Source organism: Arctopsyche grandis, chromosome 3, assembly GCF_051622035.1.
Source record: "Arctopsyche grandis isolate Sample6627 chromosome 3, ASM5162203v2, whole genome shotgun sequence".
In the NCBI taxonomy this organism is placed as follows: Eukaryota; Metazoa; Arthropoda; class Insecta; order Trichoptera; family Hydropsychidae; genus Arctopsyche; species Arctopsyche grandis.
This window is the reverse complement of record NC_135357.1, coordinates 24,978,720-24,997,372: the sequence shown is the minus strand read 5'-3', so window position 1 is coordinate 24,997,372 and position 18,653 is coordinate 24,978,720. Positions and strand designations below refer to the sequence as shown.

The 18,653-nt window shown below is 33.2% G+C and overlaps 3 protein-coding genes across 4 annotated transcripts in view; 2 read left to right on the top strand and 1 right to left on the bottom strand.

Moving 5' to 3' along the window:
- Nos (Nitric oxide synthase) overlaps nt 1-1,858 on the top strand; it is an 88,844-nt gene extending 86,986 nt beyond the window's left edge. Inside the window, exons 18-22 of the mRNA XM_077428470.1 lie at nt 274-484; nt 647-728; nt 810-1,074; nt 1,194-1,385; nt 1,454-1,858. Coding sequence (XP_077284596.1) covers nt 274-484; nt 647-728; nt 810-1,074; nt 1,194-1,385; nt 1,454-1,561 — 858 coding nt within the window. The 3' untranslated portion in view covers nt 1,562-1,858. The remainder of the gene's footprint in view (nt 1-273; nt 485-646; nt 729-809; nt 1,075-1,193; nt 1,386-1,453) is intronic.
- Nucleotides 1,859-2,042: 184 nt separating this feature from the next.
- Nucleotides 2,043-9,741, bottom strand: LOC143923124 (annexin B11-like). Of its 2 annotated transcripts, XM_077446645.1 has the most exons (9): nt 9,524-9,741; nt 5,577-5,963; nt 5,080-5,256; nt 4,789-4,993; nt 4,632-4,711; nt 3,864-3,936; nt 3,621-3,794; nt 3,362-3,543; nt 2,043-3,262 (listed from the first exon to the last, which is right to left on the bottom strand). In XM_077446645.1, exons 1-9 carry the CDS (start codon nt 9,539-9,541, stop codon nt 3,200-3,202), a joined length of 1,359 nt encoding a protein of 452 aa, XP_077302771.1. In that variant the 5' UTR covers nt 9,542-9,741; the 3' UTR covers nt 2,043-3,199. The 2 variants fall into 2 exon arrangements, with proteins under 2 accessions (XP_077302771.1, XP_077302772.1); XM_077446646.1 differs by lacking the exon at nt 5,577-5,963 and having other exon boundaries at nt 2,044-3,262; nt 9,524-9,723.
- A 2,257-nt stretch (nt 9,742-11,998) lies between these two features.
- On the top strand, nt 11,999-16,181 carry BCL7-like (chromatin remodeling complex subunit BCL7B-like protein). The gene is made up of 3 exons (XM_077446516.1): nt 11,999-12,247; nt 13,643-13,827; nt 13,906-16,181. The coding sequence occupies exons 1-3, from the start codon at nt 12,156-12,158 to the stop codon at nt 14,031-14,033; spliced, it is 405 nt and encodes a 134-aa protein (XP_077302642.1). The 5' UTR covers nt 11,999-12,155; the 3' UTR covers nt 14,034-16,181.
- Nucleotides 16,182-18,653: the final 2,472 nt, after the last annotated feature.

The window sequence follows — 18,653 nt, the reverse complement described above, 5'->3', positions numbered from 1 at the left end:
AAATGCGATAATGGCATTCAAAATTTTACGCAAGAGAAAATACTAGCTCTTTTCCACACTAACCGCTAATTTTAACTACAAATATTACTAAGAATTTTTGGTATTATCTAGCATTGACCTACAGCACTATTTTCCTGGTTTTTGTTGGCATTATTAAATCAAAATTGACGCATTTCGTTCATTATATCAATTTAAAATTTTATTTTATTCTGAGAATTTATTTTATTTTTGGTGTAATAAATAGAATTGAAAATACTGTTTGTGTTATTGCAGGACACAGCTGCATATGAGGATTGGCGTCATTGGTCTACTCCAACACTGGTAGATACTCTGAGACAATTCGAATCAGCTAGACCTCATGCTGCTCTTCTAGCAGCTCAGCTGATGCCACTCCAGCCTCGCTTCTACAGTATCAGTTCTAGTCCATTAGCTCATAAGGGGGTCTTACATGTCACCGTTGCTGTCGTCACATATCAGACCCAAGGTACTTTCATATTTACATACATATTACACTCATAATCAATCGCCATCTTAAAACTAAGATATTATTGGGTTTATCAATTAACCACTCGTTGATGTCTTTTCCTGGAAATGTAATCGTATAAGGAAAAATATGGATTTTACGTTTTGAATGTTCAAATTTCAGATGGAAAACTTAACTACGGTGTTTGTTCCAATTTCCTCAAAGACTGCAAACCTGGAGATGAAGTTTACATGTTTGTCAGAAGGTATTGGTTATTTTATTTTCTTTGCTTCATATTATTTATTATTATAATTACTGTATTGAAATGATAAAATTGTACTTTCAGTGCACCAAGCTTCCATTTGCCTCAAGATACTTCTCTCCCAATTCTTCTCGTTGGTCCAGGAACTGGTGTAGCACCATTTAGAAGCTTCTGGCATCACCGACGTGAACAAGAAACCAATGGTAAAAAGTTGGGTCCAGCTTGGTTATTCTTCGGCTGTCGCAACAAACAAATGGATCTTTACTGTCATGAAAAGGCCCAAATGCAAAAAGAAGGCGTTCTAAGTAGAGTATTCTTAGCATTGTCCCGAGAAGAAGGAGTACCAAAGGTAAAAAGTTATTCAAATTAAAAAATTTACATTTAAATTTTGGAATATATGTATGTATGTATGTACATATCTTACATATTTATGCATATTTTGACGTGGAAATGTTATATTTATTTTAGACTTACGTACAAGGCTTAGCAGAGCAGGAAGGAGCTGAAATATTTAAGATGTTAGTAGAATTGAAAGGTCACTTTTATGTATGCGGTGATTGCACAATGGCTGAACACGTTTATCAGACGTTAAAAAAGATTATAAAGAAGCATGGAAATTATACGGATCAAGAAATTGAAAACTTTATGCTGAAATTACGGGTAAATTAAACGCTTTTAATGATTTTAATGTCTATTCATAAGAATGGTTAATGTTTTCGTTTTTTAAGGATGAAAATCGATATCACGAAGACATATTCGGAATCACACTAAGAACGGCTGAAATTCAAAATAAATCTCGGGAGTCAGCTAGGATAAGAATGGCCACACAACCATGACGAAGGCTGTCGCATCTTCCCAAGGCGCTGAGAAACGTAAAGTAATCAGACGAATGATGAAATCACATTTGAATTTTTGAAATTTATCTAATTGTTCGAATTCGCCGTTTGCAATTACTATTTCAAATTCCTACTTGCACCATAAAATTTTATTATATTGTTCATCTTTTTTCAATTATCAATATTTAAAATAAATAATAAATTTAATCCATTCATTGTGTCGTCATGTTTCCATTACATATGTACATTATGTATACTATTAAATGTCATCAAATAAATTTCAATTACTATTAATGAAAAATCATTATTTTTTTTATACCCCCCCCCCCCCCTCCCCCTACATTTGAAAACAAAATACACTTTTATTTAAATTGAATTGCTGAGTTATATATGTATTTAGATATGTACATGTATACAGATACTACTTTTTGAAGGCGGTTAAAAGTCAAGGTATACAAATTAATTTTATAATCAGAATCTTCAGTATGGTTCTTTATTATATCTAAAAAAACGTTTTGAACAATGTGATACACTAAATATTAATAAATATAAATGAACATTCAGTAATGGAAGTTTAACAATCATAACATGTCATATTATAGCAATATACATAAACCAATCCTTCATATAGCACTCTTAAGGCCATTATAATAATAGACCGTTTTATTAATAATAATTTTAAAAAACACCAATATTTCAAGAAAATACTATATATTAATTACTTTAAGATTAACATTAATATATAATATAAAAATTTGAATTCACAAAAAATATACTCCATTCAAAAGGCATCTGGTGAGAGTGGCACGATTATAAATGCTTTGACACGTAATAGGAAAACAGTTGAGATTCGAAATATTCAACATTATAAATAACATAAGCAAGCAAAATTTTAATTAATATCAAATTGGACGTATTTAACATCTAGTGCACTATTATTTTATATATAAATCAATTCAAAATATACATCCAATACGAAAAAATAACAAAATGTATCAAACTGTAAAAAAACTAATACAATCTTAAATGTATAATAAAAGTACAGAGGATTACAGCACCATTAATTTGACAGTAATGATTTAATTTGCAATGAAACGACATACAAATTTTTGTTCACTTGTGATATTAAAAACTGCATTATAATAAATAAATGAATTATTATATAATGCATAATTTTAGTGTAAATATTTTAATTATACTAAATGTATTCGTAAATTAAATACATCGATTGTTTATATAACTATAAACTCAGGGGCGCGCATATGTACAGATGTGTACGTATGTATGCATACACAGAAACAATTTAAAATTGAATTAGGGGGCAGCCATTTGACTACTCTTTCAAATTCTTTTCAAAATCTTTTGAGAATTTTAGATGTATTTATTCCTTTAAATAAAATTATGTTCTGATAACTAATTTTATGATTATTGAAAATCATAATCCAGATTAGGGGAGGCAGCTAAAATATATTAGCACACAGGCAGCCAAACTCGTAAGTGCGCCCCTGAATATATGTATGTATGTATGTCATAAACATATGAAGAAAAATCATAATACTTTTAAAAAGTATTATACATATTGCATTGATGGTCAAATAATGTACTGTTAAAATTGGTATGTTGAAAAGCATATAAGAATTATGGTTTGTAGCACCCAATCAGAGCAAGGAGGCACTTCTTATAATGGCCAGATGTATCACCCTGTAAAATCAAAATATTCACATTATAGCAAATTTTTTTATCTATTACAAACTGTTCAGTAAAAATTACAATTATGATACAAATAAAAATCATTAATACCTCAATCCAGCTCTGAAGAGACTTTCCATATTTAGCTTCGAAAGCCTCTTTGATGTCTTCCATATCCACCTCACTACGTGTGACGATGATCCTGATAAGTTGATGATCAGTCGTACCCAAACCAGCCATGGACTTATGGAGACGTTCAGCAAAGAATTCGGCTCGACTTGTCACACTCTTAACTAAAATTAAGCCACAATTAACGATATAAAAATTATTACATATCAAATATATACCTCATTAAATGAAAAATTTTTACCAATAGCAAGAAGTCCATCCTTTATATCTCCTGAAAACTCATTTTTAATCGCCTTTTCAAATGGATGACCAGTGACCGACTCGTACTCCCTGAATGTGGCCGCAAGCTGAGAAAATGAACGCTGGCAAAGGACTGCATTAAACGTGGACTCATCAGTTCCCAAACGCAACTCACCTGAATAATTAAGAATAAAATGAAAAATTAAGACAAAAAGAATACTTTAACACTTCGTATATTACTTACCAGCTCGCAATAGAGCTTGAGCATCAGTTCTGGCACGATCTGCATCAATGTCATAGCTTTCATTGCGATTTGCCTAGATATAATTAAAAATATATAATTATAGCTTCTGTATACAATCAGTGATATTGGTGTCAGGACAAATCGTTCACCGACAAATCGCTCACGACAAATCGCTCACGAATGTTCCTCGCGACTGTTGGTTCACAGACAGATCGTTCACTCATATTTCGTTGACAGACAGTTCATTAACCGATTATTCGTTCAATGATATTTCGTTCACAGATGTTCGTAAGTAAACGGTACGGTAACGACACTAATGAGTTATTTTATATTTGTGAACGCAATATCCGTGAACGAATTGTGGCGGCTACACGACATGGTCGAGTTTCGGTCACCATCCTGCGAGTTGGAACCAACTCGGCCAAGTTGTCTGTTGCTACCTTACTTTCTTGCCCGCCCATCAGATTAAACAGTCGTGCCTTAACATATCTGTCGTTTCACTCCATACGCCCCATAGAATTATCAGTTAACGAACCATCTGTCAAAGAAATATCGGTGAACAACATATCTGTAAACCAACAGTCGTGAACGAACAATCGTGAGCGATTTGTCGTGAACGAAACGTCCGTAAGTGAAGCGTTAGTGATCGAGTTATCGGTGACCGAACAGTTGTGAGCGAGCTGTCTGTGAACAGAATTTCCGTGAACGATTTGTCGAGTAATCGATGATTTTATATTAATTAAGTAAAATTATATTAATATTACTAACGCAGCACAAAGACATCAATAATCGTCTGAAGCTTCCAGATGTATCACCAGATATATCATCAACAAGTGAAGTTCTATACACTGTAAATAATATTAAATTATTTAAACTGTTGAATATATACTTAAATATGTATTAAAGCAAAAATATGAATGCGCACTCGAAGCATAGGTATCTTGAATTATGCCGATCTCGTGATTGGACATGGTGCACAGAACTTCAATGAGTGTATCTTCATCAGTACCCATTTGGCTGATAGCTTTGTGAAGTTCTTTAGCATAATATTGTGGCAGTGGTGTCATCAGAGCGAGCACAACTTCTTCAAAATGACCGGTGCATTCACTCTGCAAATCCTCATCGAGATCCTAAAATTCCATATATGTATGTATGTAGTAGTGCAAATAATAAAAATAGTGGTAAATACGAATAAATAACAAAAAAATAAAACTACCTTTCCATACAAAGTCTTGAATTCGAAGGCAATGTTTAATCTTTGAGCATTGCTACGTGAAGACAAAACTCTAATAATTGACTTCTCATCCGTTCCAAAGCCTTTCATGGCCTTACGTAGAACTTCGGCATCGGCTCTTGGGTTAAATGGATCAGCTGGCACAACAGTTGGTCGAGGCTATAACATTACAAAAAATCTAATTAATAAATTAAGAACTGAATGCAATACTCGTGGGAAAAATTCATGTTATAAAACATTATCTTTTATTCATATGTATGTATGTGCAGTAAAGAATTATTGTTTAGAGTTGTATAATTCTTTTTATATGCACATGATAGAACTAATTGTGACTATATTCTTTGTTTGAAAATAAGTTAAATTTTATTCGCATGAAATATTAAAAAGACCCAAGCAACTCTGAACAAAACCAATAATAGAACAACTACAAGAGTCATCAGCAGTGTGAAGTAGATAACACTCTCCCTACAACTAATTACCTTTTTAATTGCATGCGATGGTTGTGTGGGTTGTCCATATGCCATTTGAGGTGGAGGAGCATATTGGTTTGAAGATTGTTGACTTTCGTAAGGGTTTTCACCTTGAGGATAGCCGGGATAAGCCTGAGGCTGAGGAGCTGCCTGTGGATATCCAGGCTGCGTAGGGTAAGGAGAGGGTTGGGAAGGATAGCCAGCGCCTTGTGCAGGATATCCGGGCTGTGGCGGATACCCTTGAGGATATGGAGTGGGATGCTGCATGCCAGCGTATGGCTGGGGCATGCCGAAAGATTGAGGCGCTCCACTGAAGCCGATGTTATGCATATACGGCTGCGGAGGTGCATACTGCATGTGTGGATAGGACGGATATGGAGGCGCACCCGGCTGACCCTTTTGAAAATTAAAATGAAACAATTATAATGAGGCTATCACACTACAAGACTCAACTCAAAATGTGCATAGAACTATGTATTATATTTAATACAAATATATAAAATTGGCTAAGATTGTTCCCATGAAATTCACACACAGTATGAGTTAAGTCTGAGAACATAAATAAACCAAAAGTGTAAAGAAACAGATTCAATAAGGTTACGTAGAGCCATGTTTGAAGTGCTATTACTATATACATACTTCTATATTTATACGAGTGTATAAAATTCGCTAAGATTGTTCCCATGAAATTCACACACAGTATGAGTTAATTCTGAGAACATAAATAAACCAAAAGTGTAAAGAGACAGATTCAATAAGGTTACGTAGTCATGTTTGAAGTGCTAGACTAAAAAACAAATAATTAAAAGATAACAAAATTTTAAAAAAGCGTGCATTCTACGGATAAGCATTCAATATCAACACAAATAGTAAGCTTGTACAAATAGTGCAATCAAATTATAAGAAGGATTAGCGATATCTACTATACTATATTTATACAAATCTATTAAATTGACGGTGTGTATTTGTCTAGGGTTTAATTTATCATACATTTTGTACATTATACATGTACACATATCGATGGATGCATTTAGACTTTTTAATATAAATTATTAGTGCTTTTAACCGGCTTCGCTCAGTATTTGTAATATAAACCGATTAAACATCGCCAATCTAATAGTAAACATTTTATTAAATTTATTTGAATAGTTTTATTTAATTTAAATTTGTTTGAATATTCATTTGTTTTTTTATATAATTTAAAATCACGGACTCTACCCAAACCTTACATACTTACATACAAAGTCTCTTTCGAAATTATATATTAGATTATAATTCCATTATTTGTGTTATACGTAGTTGTTTATTATTAAGTCTTAGCAATGAGCAAATACACCTGACATCTCCTGAAGTAAAATTAATTCTTAGAAATATATTATTTGACAGTTTTTTAATAATTGTGACTCTGGTGAAGATGAGTGCGATGCTAACAACTGAATTTAATAAACAATAGTTCATGTTTGGCTATCATGCTAAATTGTAACAAGGAAAAATAAATAATAAATTACACATTGAATCTTATCGACAAAATAAAAATAAAAAATATAATCCCTTATAAGACACTTAATCCAGAATACAATACGGTGAATTGTTAGCAATTGATACCATTTTTTTACAATAGCATACATTCAATGTAATATACATAATTCTAAGTATCTATTCTCTTAAAGATTAACCATCATCAAATTAAACAAATGCAGCAATGATTCATGCCATACCAGTCATTAAAGTTGTTTACCATAGAAGTAGAATGCATATAATCGCTCTCAGCCTCCAAAAATGTTACTACAAAAACTCTGCGTGGCAGAGTTTGTTCATTGTTTGCAAAAACTTCGTCTCTCTCTCTCTCTTGTCTCTCTTCTGACTTTCCGTCTCTCTCTTCGATGACTCGCTTTTAGACGATACTTTTGTTAACAATGACCATTCTATGCATTCTACTTCTATGTTGTTTACCCAATAACTCCACATCATATGAAGTTTATTTGTGTCTGACAGATATTCGCTTACAATACAATATTTATAAACCGGTAAACACCAAAAATAGCGTGACCTGGCATTTGACGTAAGATATAACATGTAACATGGTACTTATATTGTGTAATTTTCTGCAATTATCGTCAAAAATACTTCAAACACATAGGTGGAGGTGTGAAATGAATTTCTATAAACAAATTTTTGCAAGAATTGACGTGTCAGCTTCCGTTTCACTTGCATCCACAATGGAATATAAACGCATTCTTTTTTAATTCACCAAGACAACTCTGTGGATCCAAATGATAGTGAATTACATACTCAACGATTTGTATTTGTAGATGTATGTAAATCCTATGAGACGATATTCTTGGTGTTAACCGACAACACATACACTAAAATATTATAGAAAATGAGGGTTTTAAGGGTTAAATTCGTTACTCAGATTAGCATGTAGGCCTATGGAAGAAACACTGCAGTCGTCGGCTACTTATATTAAACACTTAAGCCGATTGATGATAGATTACTAGAGACCTGTATTTTGGGCACTTTGCTATTAATGCTTAATTGATGCTAAAATTCGGAATAGATGCTAATAGATGCTAAATTCGTAAAATATGCGAATAGATGCTAAAATAAGAAACAAAAGTGAAATTTGCATAAAATTTATAAAAAATTTAGAAGGGTCTTCCTATCCCTTTGCCCATTTATTATGTGAAGAAATTAAGGGGATAAAACAGAGCTGCAGTTTACTATAGACGGTGTTTTTCCTGTCGAAACCAAGCAACTGCTTTTGTCTACTACTATAAACAAAAGAAGACAGTTGGAGCTGTGTATCCAAAAGGCTGCTCAAAAAAGCGTCTTAAAACTAGACTCGCACTCAAGACTAAATGAGACAAATCTATTCCTCCGAACATTGAGTAAACTATTCAATCCATCTGTGGCAGGTTCAAAATCTAATATTAATGTTAAACAGTTTTGTTTTTTAGAAACCTGCCATTGTTTAATGTATTAACAGAGGCTCAATGTTTGGAAGGATATCAGCACTTTTTAGACAATTAATAGAGAATATAAAAAGTGCATCCAGACCGGATATATTGCTATTATTGATGGCAACAAAAATTAAATATGAAGAGTTTGGTTGTGCCGCTCTAAAATCTATTTGGTGTTCCATCAATAGTGTGGATGCTGAAAGGTATTTTAGTAAATACAATATAATTGTTACCGATGGTCGCACGAATCTCAAAAAAGAATCTAGAAATATGCTCCATGTTAAGTTTTAATCAATTTTAATTGGTATTATATTTTTATATTCATGTTTTTTGTCTTTGTATTTTTATATTCATGTTTTTTTATTGTAATTTTAATTTCAAAATATTTTTGAAGTTTTTAATGGTTGTGTTGTCTTTAAATTGTATATATGTATATAAATTTTATTAAAATTCATCGAAATTTTTTATTATTTAAAATTAAACTCTTCATAAAAATAGATGCTAAATTGAACATTTTTAATGCCCTAAAACGCTAAAATGCAAAATGAAAATGCTAAAATAGACAAAAATAGATGGCCAAAATACGGGTCTCTATACATTACTATATAGCTATCAGCTAGCAGTGAACATAAGAACCATCGAGGGCACAAAAGATACTCAGTAGCGTTACAGGATTCTTATTTTTGAATTTTGAATCCTAGTGGTACACGAATACAATGTTTCCCCATGTAGTCAGCTATCGAAAAGTGAAAGTCTGTAATAATAAAAAGGAAAATACGGGTCGCTACAATACGCTAGAACTGACCTCCTTTACATATAAATAGATGTACGTATGGGTAAAATAATGCACGTGACCTTGGTGACATCGACTCACGCTAGCCGATCTATGCGTTTTACAAGGTGATGCATTGAAACAAATCGCTGATGATGATGTCAAATGTAGGGAAGTATAAGGGCAAGGCATTCACTATTATATTATTATAAATAACCTACCTGACGGTATGGATCCATGATTACAGATGGGTGTGGCTGCTGTTTTTAGAGCGTTTCTATCGAAACAGGAAACGCGACCGGATAGCAACAAACCGCGGACACTACTAAAAGTACTGTACTAATCTGCAGGGTACTAGCTAGTTCTGGACTAAATACTGACTCTGAGTCAGCTACGTCACTGCATCGAGATACTTCGTCAACACGCCGCTACGCAATACGCCACTCTTTCAAAACCGGTCAAATACCCGGAACCGGCTATGAGTCATCCTTTTGACGTATTTAATAAATTAGCCTTTTGGTTTCTGCGATGACTGTCATATCGACTACATCCATAATATGCATAAATATTCGATGAATATGTTTGTTTAGATTAAAATAATACTTTAATGCCAACTTGTTTTCAATCATAGTTTGTCACCAAATGATCAAATGGTTAACAACTTTAGCATGATCGCATTTTTTCTCCAATACCATCACGATACAAAAGCACTATCAGTTTATATTCTTATGTTTATAGATTTTGTTAAATTTTCTTTAAAAAGATTTTCTTAAAGTAAATCTTTAAGTCTACTGTACTAAAAATAGTGCGTCTAACCACTGTTTTTATTTCTGTTGCATGCAGTAAGCGTCAATGCTGAAAACAAAAATAGACTTATCTTATAACACGACGTTACTTTCGTTTCAATTGTCACGTGCTATTTTCAGCTGTTGTGGTAATGTGAACACTATGATATACATAAACAAATTAGTGTCAATTCCTAGTATTTATGATACATACTGTGTATTTCTTTATCTTAGAAAAAATTATCAATGCGAAATAATCTCGATAAATAGGCGGATGGAAGGGGATATCCATGGGTACCATGCCCCCCCCCCCCTGGATGAATTGAATCTAATATATATACATACATATGTATGTTTTAATTTTTCACATTTAAGTACATATATTAAATATAGATTTTTTCTGTAAGAAATATTTTAGTTCCTTATTTTTACGGTAAACGGATTATTGCGTAAATTGCGATCGCGCGTACGACAATCATTGCCACAAAAATCGCGAATACGAAAAATCTGGCACTCGAGCTCTCGTTATTACAATATTTCGCGTGTGTAGCTTTCGATTGATGGAGTTTTTGGCTGCCAGATGTTCCGTGACTGAGATTTTAGTGACGTGCGCGAGATCGCTTTTCGCGGAAAAATCACCGAACCCGTTTTTATATATTATATGTTTTGAATTCGAATGCCCCCTCCTCCCCTCGATCATTTCCTATTTACCAAGCCATAGCGTAGCTATAAATCAGCTATTCAATAAGTACTCAAATCACCATATGACTATGACGCATTGCTTACGTTACATATCATATGTATATATATATATATATATATATATATATATATATATATATATATATATATATATATATATATATATATATATATATATATATATATATATATATATATATATATATATATATATATATATATATATATATATATATATATATATATATATATATATATATATATATATATATATAGGTAGTATTGAACTTCGAGCTTTTTCATTCGTTAGCATTTGCGTTATTCCAAAGTATTTTATCTCAACTGATTATAGAGTAGGCAATAAATCTCCCAAAACCTGTTACCCACACGTATGTAGGTGTGATGACGTCAAGATCAATTGACGTCATCTGATCAGGTAATGATTTAACAAATATTTTCAAATATAGTTCTGTGAGTAGATTCGTATAGAGAAAAAAATACAATTAACCACTTGAATTTTAAAATAAGTGCCCTATGACATTATTGAAAATCTTTTATACCTACTCTCGTTAGTAATCCTATTTACTATTAACTGATAGCAAACTTCTTGTCAATTGGCATTAATGTATTGATATAGTTTAAGCATAGAGATAGAATGCAGTGGCGGCTCGTCCATATGGGCTGCGGGGCTGCAATCCCCCCAGTACAGTACAAATGCATACTATTTTTGTTGTTTACATAGGCTGCGGACTGCAGCCTCCCAATATAGTACATATGCATGCTATTTTTGTTTTCATTCGATCACCGGTTTGGTTAACGAGCGACTACAGCCTGATTTATCTCTGCAGCCCCAACACTATGAATTTTCATGAGCCACTACTGATAGAATGGTCATTGTTAACAAAAGTATCCTCTAAAAGCGAGCCATTGAAGAGAGAGTTTTTGTAGCAACATTTTTGGAGGCTGAGAGTGATTCTATGCATTCTACTTCTCTGAATTTAAGTGATTAAACTACACCCAAGTCAGTAACTTCGATTACTGCTATAATTTGAACATTTAATTTATTCTACATAGACTAAATTTAATTTAAATACATTAATTATATGGTACGCTGCGGGTAATGCTTAATTGAAAATCACTGTATTTTCCTAGTCCATAAACTTGAATTTGAGATAGTAGAAATAATTTCGAACTTCGAATTAGCGAGTATTTTTCACCAAGTAGGCTGGCAGCTCTGAGGCGAGTCAACGGTGGCGTTTAGGTTATCGGTTGAACTGGGCGAAGGGCCTGAGATTGCGAGTGAGTTGCGCCCCCCAGGGACTCCGCCCCCACCCCGCTCCCGCCCCCGTCCCCCCCCACTCCCACCATGTCTCGATCAGTCCGAGCGGAGACGCGTCATCGCGCCAACCGGGATGACTTAAAGCGTGTCATGCACCATGTAGAAAAAGTGCGACACTGGTGAGTTTATTTACTTTCGTACAATTTCGATATGCAATGACGCTATGTGTAAACATTCCTATGCCTCTGTATAACTACGATATTTTGATGACAAGATTCCAAGCCATACAACATATGTAACAGTCTGTCAAGATTATGCAGAATGTGAGATATTACTTATTAATTTAATATAGAAGCTTAAAACATTCATATATTGTGCTACTCTGCTCATTAGTAGATATGAGAACCGAGTGTGCTCGATTATTGAACAAAGAACCATTGTGATCAATTCCATATTAATAGGGTTGCCAGATTTCTTCCGAGGCAAACCGGGACCCCCCCGAAACGATCAACAATATTCGACCATTTACTTTTTTTCTCCCCGAGATTTTGGCTCGTTTGCGCTGCCATGTAGCTTATTGTTTTATGGATTAATTTTCTAATTTACCTCTTCTGATAATATTCTATGAACTAGTCTACTTGCGACCCAAGGAAATTCGATAATTTGTTGAAACAGCGGTCAGAAACCTTTTTGCGTGATCCATTGTGACTCTCAATGTCACCTACCCTTTATCTAACATTAACACTATACAAAAGCTAAATGAAAGCTTTTAACCTTTTGCCCGTGGCAATAAATATAGTACGCGGCACCTTTTTCGCGAATTTGGCAATCGAGTTTTCGACCTTAAATACAGATTTTAATATCTACTCAAGTAACCAGATATGTTAATTAACACAAAGTATTATTTTAAACAATAAAATATATAATATATCTCGTGGTTTTGGATTAATTGTCAAATAATCATTCTTCATAATTGTATGAAGACGTGACGTCACATAGACGAGGTTTCAGTATGGTTCCACAAAAAACTAATTTTTGACTGGTATATATTCATTTCAAGCAAATTGAATAGATGGCATTCAACTCAGTAATATATTCAACCAATTTTGAACCTTAAAACAGTTGAAATAGGCGCATATAAGCCTCAAAATCCCGTGCAAAGGTCAGAAATTCTATAGAAGACAGCCGCGCTACAGACTTGTTGCCCAAAGCTTCCATAGAAGACGGCCACGGGCAAACGGTTAAAAATTATAAAATCGTCAAATGTTATTTTGTTTCAGCCTCAAAAATGTCAATTATATATTTATATAATTGTGTATTTGATTGTTTTAAACATCAACTTTCTAGAATAGTTCTATTATTAGTCTAATCACGATTACTTTTGATCTGAAAGTTGATGCTCACATTTGCTGTACACATATTAAATGTTTTCCATTGCATTTTGTACTGTAGCAAAATGACCGATCGAAAGGTCGGCATTTATACCGATTGACCGATGAGAATCAAGATGCTAATTTTCTGTACTGCCAAGCTAAATGAAATTTATAATTTAAATTGAACGTTATACTTTCCAGGGAGAAAAAATGGGTCACAATAGGAGAGACTACAATGAAGATATTCAAGTGGGTTCCCATATCGAGCAGTGAACAAAAGAAAAAGAATTCGGCTAAAACAGACAATAAAGAAAATGCGCCCGTTTCAAAAAAAGGCCACGATTCTTCAAATTCCAATTTTGGTCTCGCCGAAGATTCCAATACTTGTGAGTATCGTCCGCTGAATAGAGTATTTTGAATTTTCATTGTATGCACGAGTGTTATATTTTATAATATCTTTATAGGCTTTTCCACCGTGAGTGATTCTCAAGGTCCTATGGATTTTTCGTCGTCTCACATGGCCTTCTCGGAAGACTCCAACTCGCAGAGTAGTGAAGCTGGCGTGGCTGCCAAACGACTGAAAACGGAATGATAAATAACGCTCCGACAAACGAGTTTCGGAGGATTTATTCATTGGCGGAGAGAATACATTTGCCGTTACAAATATTATCGCTCTTGTGATAGGATATTTTGACATGCAGAGTTTTCCACTTACCATTTTAAAGAACGGTAACATTCATCGACAAATCCACATAATGCAAATTTATGATTTTATTTTATGCACTTATGTACAGTGTACATTCCAATAAATTCGCTTGAAAATATGTGTATTTGCGTGTGGCATTTTATAAATTAATTAAGTTAGTTAGAAATCAGTAAGTTATTAATTTATGACGCGTGGAATGTGAGTGTTTAATTTCCGTGAAATTAGTATTATAGTTCAATTTTGTATTAGTCTCCAATTATCAAATATGTAGTTAGTATTATATTATGTATGAATATTATTAAGAAACCGTTTGCTGTAAATCATAATTTAAAAATTACAGAAATATCCACTTATACTAGTGCTTCACAATTAAATTTAATTGCTATTCTGATGTATAATATATATTTATTCATCATAAAATCGGCCTTGTTGAATAATATGACTTATCAATTTTTTTCTGTTCCGAGTCAGCAAATTTTGTTATTAAAAAAGTACTGTTTTATTTATTCAAATAACAATGTAAAGTTCAAATGTATTACAATCGTCTCACGTTAGCTCGGGTCTAACGGTCTGAACCCATTAAATGCTGGCGCTGAAGCTAAAATCTATTAATTCATGAAAATTCACACTTTTTATCACATTTTTGACTACTTACCTTTTCGACCTTGCAATATGACATCTGCAGGCGCTGGTGGCATCCTATGGATTTTGCTTGCAATTAGAATTATATATACTCTTAATCTTTGGAATTATACTGCCATTTGATAGTAAAATACTTGTGCGCTTAGCAATTGAATGACATCCTTCATATTGTGAGACTACTATAGCATAGAATTGTAAATATATTATTTAAATCCAAAATAAATGAATTTACTCAAAATCATTTTTTTTTATTTTGTTGCCAAAATTTACACGTGTATATTACATGGTACTAGGTTTATACCTGATGAAATATCATCGCATGGATGTTGGTATATTAAGTTATTAAATTAAAAGAAATGTTTCGGTTCTGTGTTGAATCTGCATGCGGTCAATTTTTTTCCAAATACCTTTTAAATGCATTTAATTTTAAAAAAGAATGGTAAAAACTACCTACCTACTTACATTTAAACAATTTAAAACACCAATAGAAAAATTAATTAATTAAATAAATTTTCAATAGATGGCGGTAAACGTTCAGAGATTTAGCGCCATCTATTTGCCTAGAGCAGGGTTTCCCAAACTTTTTATGGGTAAATATAAAATAAAATATATTATTAAAACACGTATTGTTAAATATAGTAAACAAAGCTCTTAACGACTTTGATGATTTAGTCCTTGAATCGCAAATCTTCTTGATATCAGGCACAATAAAGGCGAGTTCAATTCTTATAAGTGGGACAGCGTCAAGTTTGTTCCTGCACTTTGACCGTTGCAGCCAGAGAAATGTAAAAATAATAGAATAAATGATTGTTGTCAATATTACGCGGTACGTCTCTATAAATACGCTACATCGCACGGAATACAATTGGATCAATTTACTTATAAAAATGTATCCCATGTTGTTTATTTTGTGTTTTTGAATGCATTGTGCAATTTTTACCGATGCTTGCCCATCTTGCGAGTAATATAAACAAACAGAGAAGTTTTTATCGGACATATGTACATCGAGTACGTACCAAGCATCAAATACGACTGATGCTAAAATTATTTAGGATTGTCTGTGGACAATCGTCACTTGACAACAATATGACGCCTAAAGCCACTTCTATTAATATAATAACATTTCTCTGGTTGCAGCATAATAAAAAAATTCTGCTTCGCATAAATAGGATATAGAAAACGGAAGTAAGACAAAAATACTTGCTCAGAAATCATTTAATGGCTTTAAAATTCATCTACTTTAAAACTACTGGCATTTCATATTCTTTAAAATTTAAGTCATTCATCTGAGGTAGGAAAACAATCAAAATTATAAGATTCAACTGATGAAATCCAAAATTGAATCTTATCTCTTGTATTAAAAATTGTATTACTTTCACCTTATATTGTGATTTTTATTTCCGTATCCAATTTATATTCAAACTCTCCGCCTGTATATGCTTAGATTCTTGACTACATAAACATCAGTGGAGATTGACAATCACTCGCCTTTTAATTTGAGGTAAAAGTTGTATAAATGTGTTGCAGCCTATAAAACCATACCAACATTTCCGCGGAACACCTACTCAGGTTCCGTGGAACACCAGTGTTCCGTGGAACATAGTTTAGGAAACACTGGTAACAAACAGTATATATAGAAGTTTTTTCTTTTGTTATTATATTCGTATACGTTTTGGCAGTGGTTTAGCTGTGACGTATACATATATGTATGTCGAATCGAAACGACTATTATAGTACGGCGAACGTTATCTCAGACACACAGAATAGTGATATTATACATATAATTTACTTCTGCTGCGATTGTGAGGCAATAAACAACAACATAAAATAATCTTATTTTTTCTATATTGCGTTTCAATGTCAATTAATATGGGCTTAAAATAAATTTATTGTGGACAGTGTTAGTACAAGTCAACAATGAAATCTTTTCGACAGCGCAAAGAAACCTTAAATTTTCAAATTTAAATATTCATAAATAATTAATAATTTTAACAGTTAAGAATTCAACAAATCATATTTATGGATAAATTAAGTCATGTACAAGTAGGGTTGCCAGATGGTATCCAAAAGGAGGACATGTCCTCCTTTTCCATGTTTTGTCCTCCCGTCCTCCCTTACCTACTGTAAGTTCTCCTTTTTGCTAAACATCGGGCGGGACTGGCGCAACATAATTCCGTTCTGGAAATTTCAAAGATACTTCAATCCGTACTTCATATGCTTCGTAATCGAAGAAACAACAATTGTTTGCCACTAAGCGTAAGAGAACAGCTTCGTGATAATGACGAAGCCGAGTCCATTTCCAACGAATTTTTCAGTGTTTACAAGGCTTGTGAAGATTACTTGATGGAATGGATGATACCCTTGGAAGATTTCAAATGTTTTGAGTGGATGACATTGCTGAAAGAGAACGAAAACCTAAAATATGATGATTTAGTCTCATGCATTGAGTTCTTGAGCATCAGAGGTGTAGAGATTGACGATGTTAAGCTACACGATCAATTTTGTAACTTGATTTCATTTCTTAAATCAAAATCAGATGAAGATGAAGCATATTATGATTTGAAGTTGCACGAGCAGTGGACAATCTACTTCAAAAGTGTTAAAAACATTGAATGTTTCTCAGAACTGCTCAAGATCTGCGAGTTTTATTTTTGTATAAGCGCACATAACGCAAATGTGGAAAGAGTTTTTTCACTGATTAATACTCAGTGGAGCAAAGAGAGGAATAGACTAAGTGTGCAGTCAGTTAAATCTTTAATTCTTACTCGATACAACTTCAAAAACACGACATGTGAAGATTTTTATAATTATTTGTTAAAAAACCAAGAACTTCTTTCCAAAATTGGCAGCTCAGCTAAATATGATTAAAATAAAGTAAAATAATATAAAAAATTCGTTTAATTTCTGAATGTCCTCCTTTTTTACAGAAAATCCTCCTTTTTAGACAAATCTGCCCTCCTTTATCAAATTATCATCTGGCAACCTTATGTACAAGTATATAATGGGCACTCTTTTGCAAAACCTTTTAACATTTTGTAAGTGGGTTTGATCTGCGATGTTTGATCCGAATAATAATAAATATATAGTATACAAACACATAAATATGTACATATTGCTCTCCAATATAATAATATATATAAAAACGGACGCGATGTATGTGTGTATGTTTGTGACGGACGCGTGGAAAAACAGTCAATTAAAGGCGCACAATCAAGTGGTCGAGGAAGTGGAAGTGGGGGGGATGTGGAGCGTCTGATATGTGTGATGTCAGGCCGAGCGACAGGAGCGTACACACATCCACGAAGACACACATTCATTCATCATTTCGGGTCAGATCGGTGAGCGTGTAATGCGCGCACTCAACTTTTTACGATTAATTAATACGTGCCCGCGCTCACATATTAATTACCTTACATTATATTTGCTTTGTAGGACAATAGTTAACCGTTTTTACTTTATTTTTTTTGGGCAAAAGCAACTTGCAATATGCACATATCCAGGCCATATAAGAGGGGGGAACAGAAGGGGCAGTTGCCATGGGCCTCGTGATTTTAAAGAATTTTTCGGTAGAATTATTGAAATAAATTATCAATAATGGATTCCTGAAAATATTACCTAATATAGCGATTGCACTTTGGTTTTTTTTTACTTTATCTATGTACGTAGTAACAATAGATGAACTTTTGTGATCATGCGAAAATTTGAACTAGAGATTTTGACTGATTCGAACTCAGAATCGATCACTGATCACGTTTTCATGGTCTAGAAAACTATGTGCGTGTCTGTGTATTTTGAGGATTTTTTGAACACCGTTAGTCCTATCGAGCTGAAACTTACTGTCGGCTACTGAAATTCTTATCGATA

Bases quoted from the DNA above. Each gene is read 5' to 3' on its own strand.
- LOC143923124 (XM_077446645.1), bottom strand. The intron at 3,795-3,863 runs GTAAGTAATATA...TTAATTATTCAG, and splicing joins TCAAGCTCTATTGCGAGCTG to GTGAGTTGCGTTTGGGAACT. The intron at 3,263-3,361 runs GTATTAATGATT...TTGATTTTACAG, and splicing joins CTCTTCAGAGCTGGATTGAG to GGTGATACATCTGGCCATTA.
- BCL7-like (XM_077446516.1), top strand. From the start codon at position 12,156: ATGTCTCGATCAGTCCGAGCGGAGACGCGTCATCGCGCCAACCGGGAT. The intron at 12,248-13,642 runs GTGAGTTTATTT...TATACTTTCCAG, and splicing joins GTAGAAAAAGTGCGACACTG to GGAGAAAAAATGGGTCACAA. The intron at 13,828-13,905 runs GTGAGTATCGTC...ATATCTTTATAG, and splicing joins CGCCGAAGATTCCAATACTT to GCTTTTCCACCGTGAGTGAT.